Source organism: Lycium ferocissimum, chromosome 5 (genome assembly GCF_029784015.1).
Source record: "Lycium ferocissimum isolate CSIRO_LF1 chromosome 5, AGI_CSIRO_Lferr_CH_V1, whole genome shotgun sequence".
NCBI lineage: Eukaryota > Viridiplantae > Streptophyta > Magnoliopsida > Solanales > Solanaceae > Lycium > Lycium ferocissimum.
The window spans coordinates 73563154-73576597 of NC_081346.1; the positions used below are offsets into that span (position 1 = coordinate 73563154).

The following is a 13444-nucleotide window of genomic DNA, read 5'->3' on the forward strand; positions in this document are numbered from 1 at the left end:
AAACAATTTAGGAAGGTGAACTAACAATAGAGTTGTCACGCCACACCCATATCTAAAACACACTAATCCTATTTGGTATTTTAACAACTTTCCTATATATATACATACACCCCGCTTTAGTAAATGATTAAACTCGAACTCAAATCAAAACACAACTTAATTTCCTTAGAATACGAAGCGATTAATCTTGCAAATTAACACGATAGGCTGCTTTCGACAATTGCTCAATCCTTTTAAATGATCATAGCATTATTGTCCTTATCGAAGCATATCTACGAGTAATGCGCACCAAGTTTCGTGCTAAATACGACTTCCCAACTGCTTACGATCCCATCATTGCCACGACCAAGCAATGCCACAATTGCCAAATATTCCCAGTACTAAGGCGGAGTATACGTATCAGCGATAGTAGAATATAGCCAAATATATGCGAGTCTTGAAAATTCTATGCTTTCTCAAGATTCCCAATATAGCTTTATCATATTCCTTTTCAAGTGTTTTCTCTTGCCTTCAAAGTAATTTTTATCTTTGAAAAAATAGTTAAGTATTTGGAGATATAAGCGAATTTTCTAATAAATCACTTTCGATTAAGCGGTTGTTTTTTGTTTTTTTTATTGGCAAACGAATCAAAACACCAACTTGTTGATCAATTTTATTAGTCTTTTGTTATTGGAAGGCTTTGTGTATTATGACTTATGAGATCTTGGACTAAGAATTTATAAGTAGCTACTTTTTGGGGTTGTCGTTTGTTATTGAAATAACTTAAGGATTTTTAAAGATCTAACTAGAATGTCTTCAATTAAATGGAACTTTTGTCAGATTTGGTATACAATTTACGCAGTTTATTTTTAAGAATATGTTGTTGTTATTCTTGCGTTAGTATACTTGTATTCTAATACGGTGGACTTCGACTTGATATGGTATTACGAATACGTCACCGTAGGCAGGCAAGTTTAATTCTGGATCCGATTACAGAGAAAGTTTGAAAGTTCGGTATTTGGTATATGCTTTGAATTCTGGGTGTAGAATTCTTACGAATCCAGAACTTTGAAAATATCGAACCGAATACCGAACGCCCAGCCCTACCCCCTTGTGTTAGAAAAACTAACACATATCCCCCATTTTCTTTGGGAAATCCATATGTGTGCATCATGGTATATCCATTAATCATATTCCGCACATCAAAAGCTATAAGATGGAAATATCTAGTTCCAGACCCTGAACCAATTATGAGGGGAGAATTTATCATAATTTATTGGTCTGAAAGCATACGTGTCGTTGTATGCAATATATCATATCTCGGACAACGTACGAAGCTCTCCGTTCTCATAAGCAATAGTTTAGCTATATTGTGGAGGCATCCAATGCTAAACCAACTTACATATAAACCAGCATTATCAAGATGAGATTGTCGACTTCGTAAATGTCTTTCAACGATTGACAATAAACGTATATATGTGCAAGCTACTGAATAAACGCATACTTGACCGTCTATTTAAAGATATCACATTGCGGATGATTGTATTCACCTTTTATATTTTTTAAATTTTAGGGGATTCGGTTCAACGACATTAGTTGGTATAATCAACTTATCATGAGAACAAGTAACACAAACAAATACTTGAAGAATTTTTAGTTCTTGATTATATTTTGAATACTCGATTAACACGAGATTTAAATCAGGACGACCAAAATGGTCTTGTTAACTGATAAAGTTATTTGTACCCGTAAACTTCAAGTTTACCATGACGAGTGCTATTTATTATAGTAACTTGTGGTTTACTATTACATGAGATTTTATGTCATGAACTTCTGGTTTATTGTGACATATGATCCATCATGCTGGGGTAATGTTTCATATACGTATTTCTTACCCGTAATAACTCAAAGATACTCAATATTTCAATCATTTATAGTCCCAATATGATAACCAATTATATTGCTAGTAAACTTCAGGTTTACTATAATCTGTGTTCCGATCATAATGATTACGATCTCGGACAAATGATGCTATCATATGTATCTTCTTCGAGAGACTTTCATTTATTTACCATAATCATATACTATTTAGACAACTATCTTTGGTGTGTCATGATACTTATAGATAAACAATTAGCTTTTGGAGCCCTTGATCATTAGTTTTCACTACCAAATATTTTTTTTAGATATTACGGTATCACGAAAGAAAATTTGGCTAGAATATCTTGGTGTCATGAAGGAAAACGAATCAAATGGAAATTTAAAGATAATTTTAAACGATGAAATTACGAAAGTAAATGTTAAGCTCAAACTTAAACTATTTTAAATATCTCCTTCGAGAGATTAGCCATTAACATGCGAATATTTTGTATCAAACGCGACAACCACATAGTAATGACATCCTTCAGGAAAAGAGATACATTTAGTGTTTATTTCCTTCAAGGAAATCAATAACAACTAACCATAATGTATCAATGTGGTTATAATAGAAAGTATTCTACTCTGCTCCCTTTTGCCTTAGAATGATACTTTAATAAAATTATTCGAGATGTTCTACGTACAACAAGTACGTGTTGCAATGCCTTAATTTCATACCACAAAAATAACATGTATTCCTTTGTTAATTCATCTCTCCAGGAGATATGTCGTGGTATTTCTCATTCACTTGAAACCTGATTATTCAAATGTGCTTGCAATACGATGTTAATCAATAGCTCGTTATTTTTCTCATGCATAAGAAGACATTGCTTCAGAATATTTCTCATATATTTTACCAGTTCTTTCTGCTTCAGGAGTGAAGTTTAAAGTTTTACTTCTTTGGGAGTAAAGTTTAAAGGTTTACCACTTCAAGAGTAAATTTCAGGATCTTATTACTTCGGGAGTAAATTTTAAAGTTTTACTACTTCGGGAGTAAATTTTAAAGTTTTACTAATTCAGGAGTAAGTTTCAGAATTCGGCTACTTCGGGAGTAGATTTCAGAGCTGTACTACTTCGGGAGTAGATTCAAAGCCTTACTACTTCTGGTGTAGAATTCAGAGTCTTACTACTTCTGCAGAAAAATTCAAAGTTGTACTACTTCAGGAGTAAAGTTCAAGTAGAGTTTATGAGTTTAATAGTTCGGGAATCAAGCATAGAATATTCAGAATATTTGTTCTCAATTATTCTACCTCTTCTAGAGATGAGTCGTGATAACTTCACAACTAAACGCCCGTCCGCATTTATAAGCTTACCACCTACTGTCACGTTTACTTCAGGGAATGGATCTGTATTTGTAACATTTATAAATATTCTTATTTTTCAAGAATGAAACATAATCATATGGACTTGGCTTAAACATATCCAATCGTGATAGCTTAGAACCTCTTTTAAGGTAGTTCTACTTCAGGAGCAAATCGAAACATACATACAATTTAGAGAATCTTTCTCTAACATATCTTCGCTTGTAGCCACTACAAGCCTATGAAAATATTACCACTTCTAGTGGGTTATAGACATAGATGAATTTAATCATAACGATATTTAAGAGATATTATCACTTCTGGTGATCACGTATTTCTTGTAAACTTTCATTCTTAGCCATTAAGGATTATGAAATTAATATCATAATTCCTCTTAACAATATTGTTCTTCAGGAACAAAATTTGAGGCATAGATCAAGCGAACCATTTAAGATTCGGAGATTAAAAGAATCCAAGTATACGAAATAATGGCAACAAATATCCAAAATCCATTATGGATGATATATAATACACCACTAATTCCATGGATTCATTAACTCTTTTCCATAATAACAATTTTACTTATGGAAAATTACATGCCAAAGATTTAGTCACAACTAACAAGTAAGGTTGGAAATCATCTTTCTTCGAGCCACATAGTCGGATCTCAAATATCTCAGCAAAGAGAACTTATGTCCCTCATGATATTATATACAACGAAGGAAACAATAAAAAGAAACGAAAGATGCTAAAAGGAAAACCTGATGCAGCTCTTACTTTCGTCATATTTTCAAAATATTTGCCTAAAATTGCAGAGTCTCGTACTGATAACGTGTTATAAAATAAAGACTATAAAGTAAATACACCAAACACAAGTATATAAAAAGAGACTGATATACTATTCAACATTTAATTTAAGAGAGATTTCATTGTCTAGATCACATATTCTACAAATGAACTCCTATTTATATAGGAGGAAAATTCTTGATGGCTTAACTTGGTGGCCAAGTTAGCTTGGTAGCCAAGTAACTTACTTGATGGCCAAGTAACAATCTTGGTGGCCAAGTAACTTGCTTGGTGGCCAAGTAACAATCTTGGTGACCAAGTAACCAATAATGTAAACACTAATTTTCTCTCCAAGTAATTTAATGGATATACATAAATAATTGGCTGAAGTGATTAAACATGTAAACTTGCTTTGCCTACATTTCAATTTTAGTCCGAAACTATTGATGCGGCTTAGAGACACCGCCCTTAAGCTTGACTAGCTAGATTTTTAATTCACCCCAGGTGTTGCCACACCACGACAAGTGGAATGCGCTCGTCCGCTTGACATTTTCGTCCTATGTGTCCTCCACGTAGATAAATTGTTTTAAAAAAAATGGTAAAACTGATTTTTTTATAAAAAATCTGAAACAATGGATTTTTTTTTAAATCTGGAAAATTTGAAAACTGGAAAAGTAGATTTTTAATTAAAATATCTTTAAAAAATGGATTTTTTTTAAAAAAAGTTGAAAACTTGATATTTATTTAAAAAGTGTCCTAAAAAATCCAAATTTTCATGATTCTTTTAGGACACTTCTTTAAAAAAGAACTAGAAAATAGTTGATTAAAACTGGAGTTTTATACAAATATGGAAAAACTGATTTTTTTTTTTTTAAATGTGGAAACCTATTTTTTTTTTTTAAAAAAATAAACTCGGTAAATTAGATTATTTTTTAGATCTAGAAAAATATTATCAGTTTTCCACTTTATTCTTAAAAAAAATCAGTAATCCAGATTTTAAAAAAGTCCAGGTTTTTAATTAAAAATTCAATTTCCATTTTTTTTAGAAAAACGGGTTTATTCAGTTTTCCAGATTTTTAAAAAGTCCAGGTTTTTTAATAAAAAAAATCAATTTTCCAGTGCGTTTTGCACATTTTTTTTTAAAGAAAAATTCGAGCTTTTCCGATTTAAAAAGTTCTATATTTTTTAATAAAAAATCCAGTCCAGATTTATTTTCAAAAAATGGGTTTTCCACATTTTAAAAAAAAATTAGTTTTTCTGATTTAAAAAAAAAATATACATTTTAATGGAGGAGAGGGCTGATTTATATGTTGGAATACGAAAAAAATTAAAGAAATGGAAAAAAAAATTAATTTTTCTTTAAAAAAAAAATTGATATGGAGCCTTCCACGCGCTTGAAAGTGTTTTGTGCACACTTACTGTGCCAACGAAGTTGTCATGGGTGTTCGTGCATCAATAGTTTGAAGATTAAAGTTGCAATTCGTGTCAAGTTTACCGTGTTACCACATGGGTGTCTTGAAGTGCATCAATAGTTTGAAGATTAAAGTTGCAATTCGTGTCAAGTTTAGGGGTATTTTAGTTACTTCAACCTAAATAATTTAATATTTACAACAGTGAGTATATTGTCGCTAAGGGAAAAGGTACTGTGGCCAAAAAGTAAAGAAAGAGCACAATTACTTTATTTCCAATAAATTTAGGAGAGTAAATATCTGCTCTGACCTTAAACTTTCCCGCCCGTTCAACTCGAAAGGTATTGTGCAGAAGAGGCACTCCAAGAAGAAATCAATCAATCAATCGTCCCTCTCTCAGCAAAATCTGTTTAGGTAACTGTCGATCTCTCTCAATGCCTTGCGAAATGACATTCATTTTTGGTTGTTCATCCTAGGGTTTTGTTACAAATAGCATTCATTCTTATAACTATCCTAACATTCGTACAGTGCTGCTATCCTAGGGTTTTCCTAATAGCTCCCGTTTAGCCATACATTTTGAAATTGAAACCTGAAACTTGATAATTTGTGTTTTTGAAGTTGTGATTTTTGGCACTCGCATTTTACTGGGAAATTTTTTTTGAAGTTTTGTGAGTGAGTGAATCAGTTTTTGGAACTTGAAGATATATTTTCAAAATCTAATCAAATTTCATGGCCAAATAGATATTTGAAGATAATTTTTCAAAATCTGATCCAAATTCTATGACCAAACGCTAGCTCAGTAAATTCATACAGTTTACATTAAAATCAGCCTATGTGCAAAACATAGCCCGTTGGAGGGATGGGTACGGTAGTTTAACGGGCAGCATACAACTAATAATTATATGATGATTTCTAATTGATATACAGTGTACATTACTTTGTTTATTTTGTAACTCTAATTCTTTGGTGATGCCAATTAATTGGTTTTTATTGGGTTACTTATTCTTATGCATAGTTGTTTGAGAAGTTTTTGTTAGTTCTTACTACACAGAATGGTTTAAATTCCTGGTGATACACAATCTATTGATTAAGGTCTGAAACAGCAAGACCATTAGCATACCTTGGTACGACTGCTTTAGAGACTAATTAGAGTTCTTTTGCCAATGTTTAGAAAAAAATGGAAGGCAGCGAGAGCGAAAAGGTTTTCGATTTATTGAACCTAAATCCCCAACTTTTCATCAACGAGACCCTAAATTGTGTGGATGATTTAGTTGATGACGCTTTTGATTTCTTCCACAAGTAAGTAGTTCCTCTCTTCAAGTTTAACTTATTTTCATTGAATTGCTTATTCATTTCAAGTCTAATGCCGTTTGTTTTTGCTTATGGCGTTCTGTAGAGAGGCAGCAAATCTTGTAAAAACCGAGGGCACAGATCGATCCGACGATCTGAAAAAGGTTGATGTTCATACTTTTTATGGAAGAGCGTCCTTAGTGCATTTTGTTAAGTTTAAGCAGCTCAGACCACTGACAGGTAAAAAGTTCATTTTGTAGGGTGTGGCTAGCATTAAGAACATAATCCAATTGAATCTGGATAAGCGGTTGAGTATGTGGGAGAAGTACTCTTTGCACCATTGTTTTATGGTTCCACAAGGGTTCTCTTTGCCTAAAGCTGTACGTTCTCTATTCATGGATAGTTTCCAGTCTTTTTCTTTACCTCGGTTGAGCAATGTAACTTGTCTCATGTTAAGTGTATAGTTTCATTTTCTGCATATTGGAAAACCACTCCATCCCTTAGTAAATTTTAAAACGTTTCCTTTACTTATATACCATTCCTTGTTTAAGACTTGCATATTTGAGTACTAATACCTTTATCTATAGTCTGCATAGATTTTACATCTAAAACAAGTTACTTGAAACATCAAAACAATCTACTCTAGATGTTTAGTATATGCATCGTTTCGTATAGCTGGTTGCAATGGAAACCTTTTCTTTGTCGTGCTTTTATTTTCTCTTTTTCGCTCAATGAACATTACTCAATATGCAAGAAACTAGTCTTCCATAGTTAATTTATTTCTCTAAGGAGATCAAGTAAGTTGATGTGATCTGGTTAATTATTCTGCCGAATTTTGGTCAACAGCCCATGTCAAGTTCAGATATGGAGTTTGGGAACAAAAATGATTTGTTTCTAATGAGATGATTGACCAATGGCTCTTTGATCATCTCCGATACCTAATAAATAGGAGTACTTGTTAATCCAGATTGTTAGAGAGTCTTTCTGTGATAGCATACAAATAGGAAAGCTTGCCATTTGGCTGGTCCACTTAGCCAAATATATTAGTAAGAAATAGCAATAAAAGAATAAAAGTTGCAGTGGAGAAGATTTGTGCAAGTTGCTCATATGTATATGGGTCAAGTAACGTGCTTCCAATGCCACATACAACCAAAAGTGCACAATTGACAAGGTAACTATTGCAAACCTGCAGTTGAATCCACACACAATTATTAGGAAGTAGAAGGAATATAAGCATCAATTTTCTATTCGTAGTTCATCTGGTTGGGACTAAATGGAGCTCTTTTGATGAGCAGATGCATGAATGGAGATGAAATCTCAATCTTGGTGACTCCGATTCATGCACCTTATTCTTTAAGTGTTATTTTATAAAATTTGATTCATTATTTGCTTTTGGTTTGTAGTTACTAATATCTGCGAATTAAAATTACTTTTTGACATGTTTATCTAGGATGGACCATCTGGTGACTCTTCAGTTGATATTAATGGTGTGGAGAATCCTGAACTAGACTCAAAGTTGGATTTCTTAAGGAACAAGCTTTCTCAGGTAGGGAATCCTCGGCAAATTAGTAGATACTTCACGTCTTCATAAATTGATAACTTTTTTCCTTTGCAATTTGTGATCTATCCAGGTGGGAAAAGAGTCTGCTGCCCTCAACAGAGAACTACGAGAATTGGAAAGGCAGTCCATGCTAAGTGGTCGCTCTGCTGCCTCTCTTGCTGAAGCATTAGAGTTGTATCAGCAACAGTCTGTGAATGAGAAGTTTGAAGGTAACTAGTTTGCAGCAACTCTGGAAATGCTTCTCGTCTTGAGAATCATGAAACACCGTTTTGGGAAAAAGAGCGGCCTCGTCTGGTTACCTTTCTTTAGATACAAGCCCTTATTCCTGAAAAGAGCACCCTCTTTTATTTTTGTATCAGAACCTTCGCAGCTAGGCTAAATAAAAATACATGTTATTGCAAATGATCTGATTTCATATGAACTATACTTGCATTGAATGTTGACTCTAATCTACAGTGGCGGAGCCAGGATTTCCGCCGAGGGGGTTCAAAATATAAAAAAGTAAACATACAAAGAAGCCTAAGGGGGTTCAACATCTACTATATATACATAAAAAATAATTTTAACCTAGTAAAAATAGTGTTTTGTTTTCCGCCGAGGGGGTTCGGATGAACACCCTCGGCATAGTGTGGCTCCGCCACTGATAATCTAGGTGGTTTTTGTTCTTTTAAACTTTTTTCTCTTTTTCTGACTAACATAGGTTGCCGTTCTTCCTTTTTCAAGACCTTGAATGACTTGGTATTTTGCCACCTTTCTATTTATTGTTTCCTTGCTCTTCCTGGGGAGGGTCAGCCAACTATTGTAAAATTCACTATCTGCACTCGGGGTCTGACCCACGTTATACCGAGGGGTCCGACACCCCTTCGTCCGAAAATTTTAGTAGATATATATGTAATGTATAATATTTGAAAAAATATAAAAATTATATAAGTGACACAGCTTGACATGATTAGCAACATAGTTCGATGGTCCAGCACGTTGCTTTTCTGTATTGAAGTCCTGAGTTCGATTCCCAGTTGCAGATTTATTTGATTTTTATTTTTTATTTAAAGTGCCTCACTATTTTATCTGCTAAAATAAGGGTTGCAACCCCTCGGGGTTGTGACTTGAGCCTCGGGTGCTCCCTTTCAAGGTATCATTAATTTCGAGGGCATGACAACTTAGAAACTCCTTGCCGAGGGCCTGTGCACCCCTGGGATTAGTCGGGGCTCAAAGAGACTCGGACACCCGGTGCTTAATCAAAAATAAAAAAATAAAAAATAAGGGTTGTGACTTGTGAGCGAATTAATTTCCATGACAACTTAGACAATAATTTACTTAAAAATAATGTGGAACAGGTTTACCTAAATTCCAACTTTGAAAAAAAAATACCCATTCTCTTTTGCAATTCTAGGAAGGCGTGCTGTTTGCTGCTTATTCTTAAAATTCTTTTCTTATTCTTAACTCTTTTATTAATTCTATTGATTTTTTTTATGACATCCACTGTTTTTCTTTGTGAATTTAATTCCATGAATTTGTTTGAGGTTTATTTAAATTAATATTTTAATTTAATGTATGTGAACATGATTAAAGGTTTTCCAATTTTAAGGGAATTGGTGATCTTTCTGAAAAAACAGTAGAGACAAAGTAGCATGAAACTCATCTTATTGTGTTCCGGTAAAATTTATTTTACTTTTGCTAATTTCTACTGCTACAGATAGGAGAGGTTTATCGGCTATGAAGTTGATTAAAACTGATTTATCTAATCGAAGGGACGATGAACTTTTGAGTGGTTATTTGGTGTCTTTTGTAAAAAAAAGGATTCAAATTGTTTGAATACAACATTTCAAACTATGAAAACTTGTCGAGGAGAGTTGTAGCAACTTATGTGAGTTATATTTTATTAATACGATATAAATATATTTAACATGACGTTATTGTGATTTGTTCATTTGTTGACTTCTTTAAATGTCGATACCGCTTACAAAAAAATCCTGTGTACGCCACTGTCTGCACTGACTCATGGGTGTGGTCAGTTTTTTGGGGTTCTGCGCCTTGACATAGCTTCTATTTCCTGGCAACAGTAGAACAGCGAAGAAGGAAAGCAGATAGAAAGAGAACAGAAATTGGACATGTCATCTTAGGCAACATAGAAGACTGTCTTTGATAAGGTGTGATTGTAGCTTGTGAGAAAAGTAGGCATGGGAATTCTAGGTGTGATTTTGAATAATGTGCTGATCATCCAACCTCTCTTAAATTTGAGAGTAGGATAGACTTAATCTAGCTTCTTCTTCTAAACTTTTCCTACTCCAGTTAATTATGTAATTCCTTTACGGATTTGAACTGGTGATCGCATTCCATATTGGGAATCCTGATTATCAAAAAAGAAGATTCCATATTAGCAATCTTTAATGGGGAAGATCTCTGTGAAACTTCCTTTGCAGGGTTTTGTGCTTCTTAATGATATAATTCCAGTAAATTCACTAAAAGGTATTGAATATGGTGCCTTTAATTGGTCATTTCTTCCAGAATTGGTACGAACTGCATCAGATTTTCGAACCAAAGTGGAGGTGCTGACAACCAGAATGGAGGACACTGAGCACCCACGAGCAAAGAAAAGTCGCATTTCAAATGGTGAACTGTATAGATTGAATAATGATGAAGGTGAGCATTCTGGCAAACTTAATTATCTGACAATGCCCTTGATATAATTTGCATGCTAAATGTTGCATATTATCTTGTAGGCCTACTGAGTGCGACAGTGGAGGAACTTCAAGAACTTGTGGATGATATAAAGACTCTTCGTGACTAAGCAGGATTGATTCACTAGTGCTGTAAGACATGCTTCTGTAGATTCTTAGCCATGTAAGAATTTTCGATGTGTTATATTTTTTTTTGTTTTGAAATGCTTAAAATTCGAGAGATAATAATAAGCAGTTCAGTAGGACATGATTAGCCCTGTAAGACAAAAATACTGTATATTGATAAGTATGGGAAAGCAAAAAGTTAAAACCTCTTGATATTATGAGTGTTTGAACCGATGCAGATATTCCAAATGTTCTCATAGATGATTAGCCATCAATATCTAAGTATGAAACTTCTATGAAGAATGATGAATTCATTGACCTCAGAAACCACTCAGTGATGTAACCAGTTAACATTGTGTGTTCATGCCCGGTTACTCTTCTGCAGTATCAATTGCTCCATCTGCCTTTGCCTGGACCTAGTGAGCTGCCTGTAAATAATTCAGGCCCTATTTCAGCAAGCAGTATTCCGTTTCTAAGCATATTAAGTTAATCCCTTTAATGTGATAAACATTAGAACTTTGTTGAGGAACATGGATTATGAGATTGTCGAACCTGGAACACTGTATGGCTCCTGACACGATGAAGTAAATAATTTTGGCAGCTTAATTGAGGTCTAGTAAGCTACGATAGGCAAAAGGCGTGCTTTTAATGTCACTGACAAGTTGGGTAGCAAGACCCCGAATTCATCTAACAAGAACAACCATAAGGCCATCACTGATATCACCCATGTATAGGTCACTGGTTAGGTAGTGAAGCTGAAGGCCCAGGGGTCTTCCACATATTTGTTCGTGTATTAAGGCCATTTGTGCCGTTGCCTTTTTCTTTCTTAAAGACGAAGCATTATAAGGAAAAGAGTACCGGTTCAAAAAGAAGGAAAATAGAACTCAGAAATTTGCAATTAGAACAAAGAGAAGGAATAACTACTGTTCTGAAGGGCCTATCTGAAAATAAATCATCTCAAGCTTCCACCAGTTTTTTTCCTTTACTTTTGCTCTATTAAAATAGAGGGAGCGAGGGTAGGGAAAACTAAGTTCATAGGCTCTTCAGAGGATGGAAAATTTTCCGAGTTAGGCGAAATAATATTACAAGGAAAGTTCTTATTGCAAAAACCTTTTACCATCCAAAACAACTCTGGATGTAATTGATGATATTTGGTTCTTGGGGTGTGTTTGGTATCAAAAAATGTATGCCATTTTTCCATGTTTGGTTGGTCAACAAGGACAATGACTTCTTTGATGGAAGTAGGCAAAACAAGTTCCAAAAGTGACATTCCAAGTTGATTGTCTCCTCCACACCCAACCAACACCCCAAACCACCACCCCTTGGCTATCCCACCCCTGAACCCCCACGCCTCACCTCATCCCAATACTATTTGTTAGATTACATATAAATGCTCTTGAGATAATATTTTTTGCTTATACCAAATACTAGAAAATAAGTACGAACCACTTGTTTTCCAGGAAAACATACATCTTCCTTCATACCAAACACACCATTAGTCCCACCAATAGTCCAGTAGTAATGATACAGCAAGTCAAAGTTCCTTGTGGATGATCCGAATAAGACCTACTACCAAGTGTGGTTCATATTCCAATAGACGGCTAGAAATGTCAAAAATGCTATGGGTAAAAAGAAAATTAAAATTTTGTATACATTAATTAACTGGGAATTGATATCATATGGAAAATGCATAGTTTTAACAGTCCAATTGGCTTTTTGTAAGTTCAAGATCACTGTGGAGATAGTACAATTTTTATGTTGCAAGAGAGGTCTGCAGCCATTTATTTAGTGTACATAGTATATGCTATATTTCATAAAGCTTATTCTTGAAAAACAGAAGACATCAAACTCGAAAAACACCAATGAAGTTCTGGTCTAAACACCCAACATAAAGCCTGCCATTATGTTCTTGAACCTCAGTAATCCCATTAGGAGTATTATATTGATCTGTGAAATTACGTGTTTCCATGACTTTTCCGAATTGATTGATCCTTTGTCCTATCGAAAATGTAGTATGTTGTTTCGTGTTGGATATAGCCACCCAAAAGTCTCCCAACACAGTCCTCTTAATGTTATCTGGAATTCCTTCTACATTTGTGAAAACATCTGATGAATTTGCTTTTGCACCTTTAAGCCAAAACCTCCGAATTCTTTGCGCAATATATTCTGTGATCAAGACATTTGAACTATCTTTGCTGAGTGCCACCCCAACTGGCCCTGAAAGTCCACTTAGCAATAATGTGACCTGTTTTGTTCCAATGTCATACTTGAACAATCTCCCTGATGTATCTCTGCTTTCAACTATTTTAGTCCTGTTACTGCCAAAAGTTTTCAAGTTATTTTAAATACAGTTAGTTACTCCTCTTTCTTAAGCTTATTAAATGTAATACTGGAAAACATAAATTGGACACTGGA

At 34.2% G+C, this 13444-nt stretch overlaps 2 protein-coding genes across 3 annotated transcripts in view; one reads left to right on the plus strand and one right to left on the minus strand.

The window, feature by feature from the left end:
* The first annotated feature begins 5655 nt into the window (after window positions 1–5655).
* On the plus strand, window positions 5656–11260 carry LOC132057402 (protein MIS12 homolog). Of its 2 annotated transcripts, XM_059449995.1 has the most exons (8): window positions 5656–5806; window positions 6564–6691; window positions 6789–6846; window positions 6943–7062; window positions 8133–8228; window positions 8314–8452; window positions 10752–10886; window positions 10967–11260. In XM_059449995.1, exons 2-8 carry the CDS (start codon window positions 6570–6572, stop codon window positions 11032–11034), a joined length of 738 nt encoding a protein of 245 aa, XP_059305978.1. In that variant the 5' UTR covers window positions 5656–5806; window positions 6564–6569; the 3' UTR covers window positions 11035–11260. The 2 variants fall into 2 exon arrangements, with proteins under 2 accessions (XP_059305978.1, XP_059305979.1); XM_059449996.1 differs by lacking the exon at window positions 6943–7062.
* Window positions 11261–12687: 1427 nt separating this feature from the next.
* LOC132057403 (protein STRICTOSIDINE SYNTHASE-LIKE 12-like) overlaps window positions 12688–13444 on the minus strand; it is a 5399-nt gene continuing 4642 nt past the window's right edge. The window contains exon 3 of the mRNA XM_059449998.1: window positions 12688–13347. Coding sequence (XP_059305981.1) covers window positions 12873–13347 — 475 coding nt within the window. The 3' untranslated portion in view covers window positions 12688–12872. The remainder of the gene's footprint in view (window positions 13348–13444) is intronic.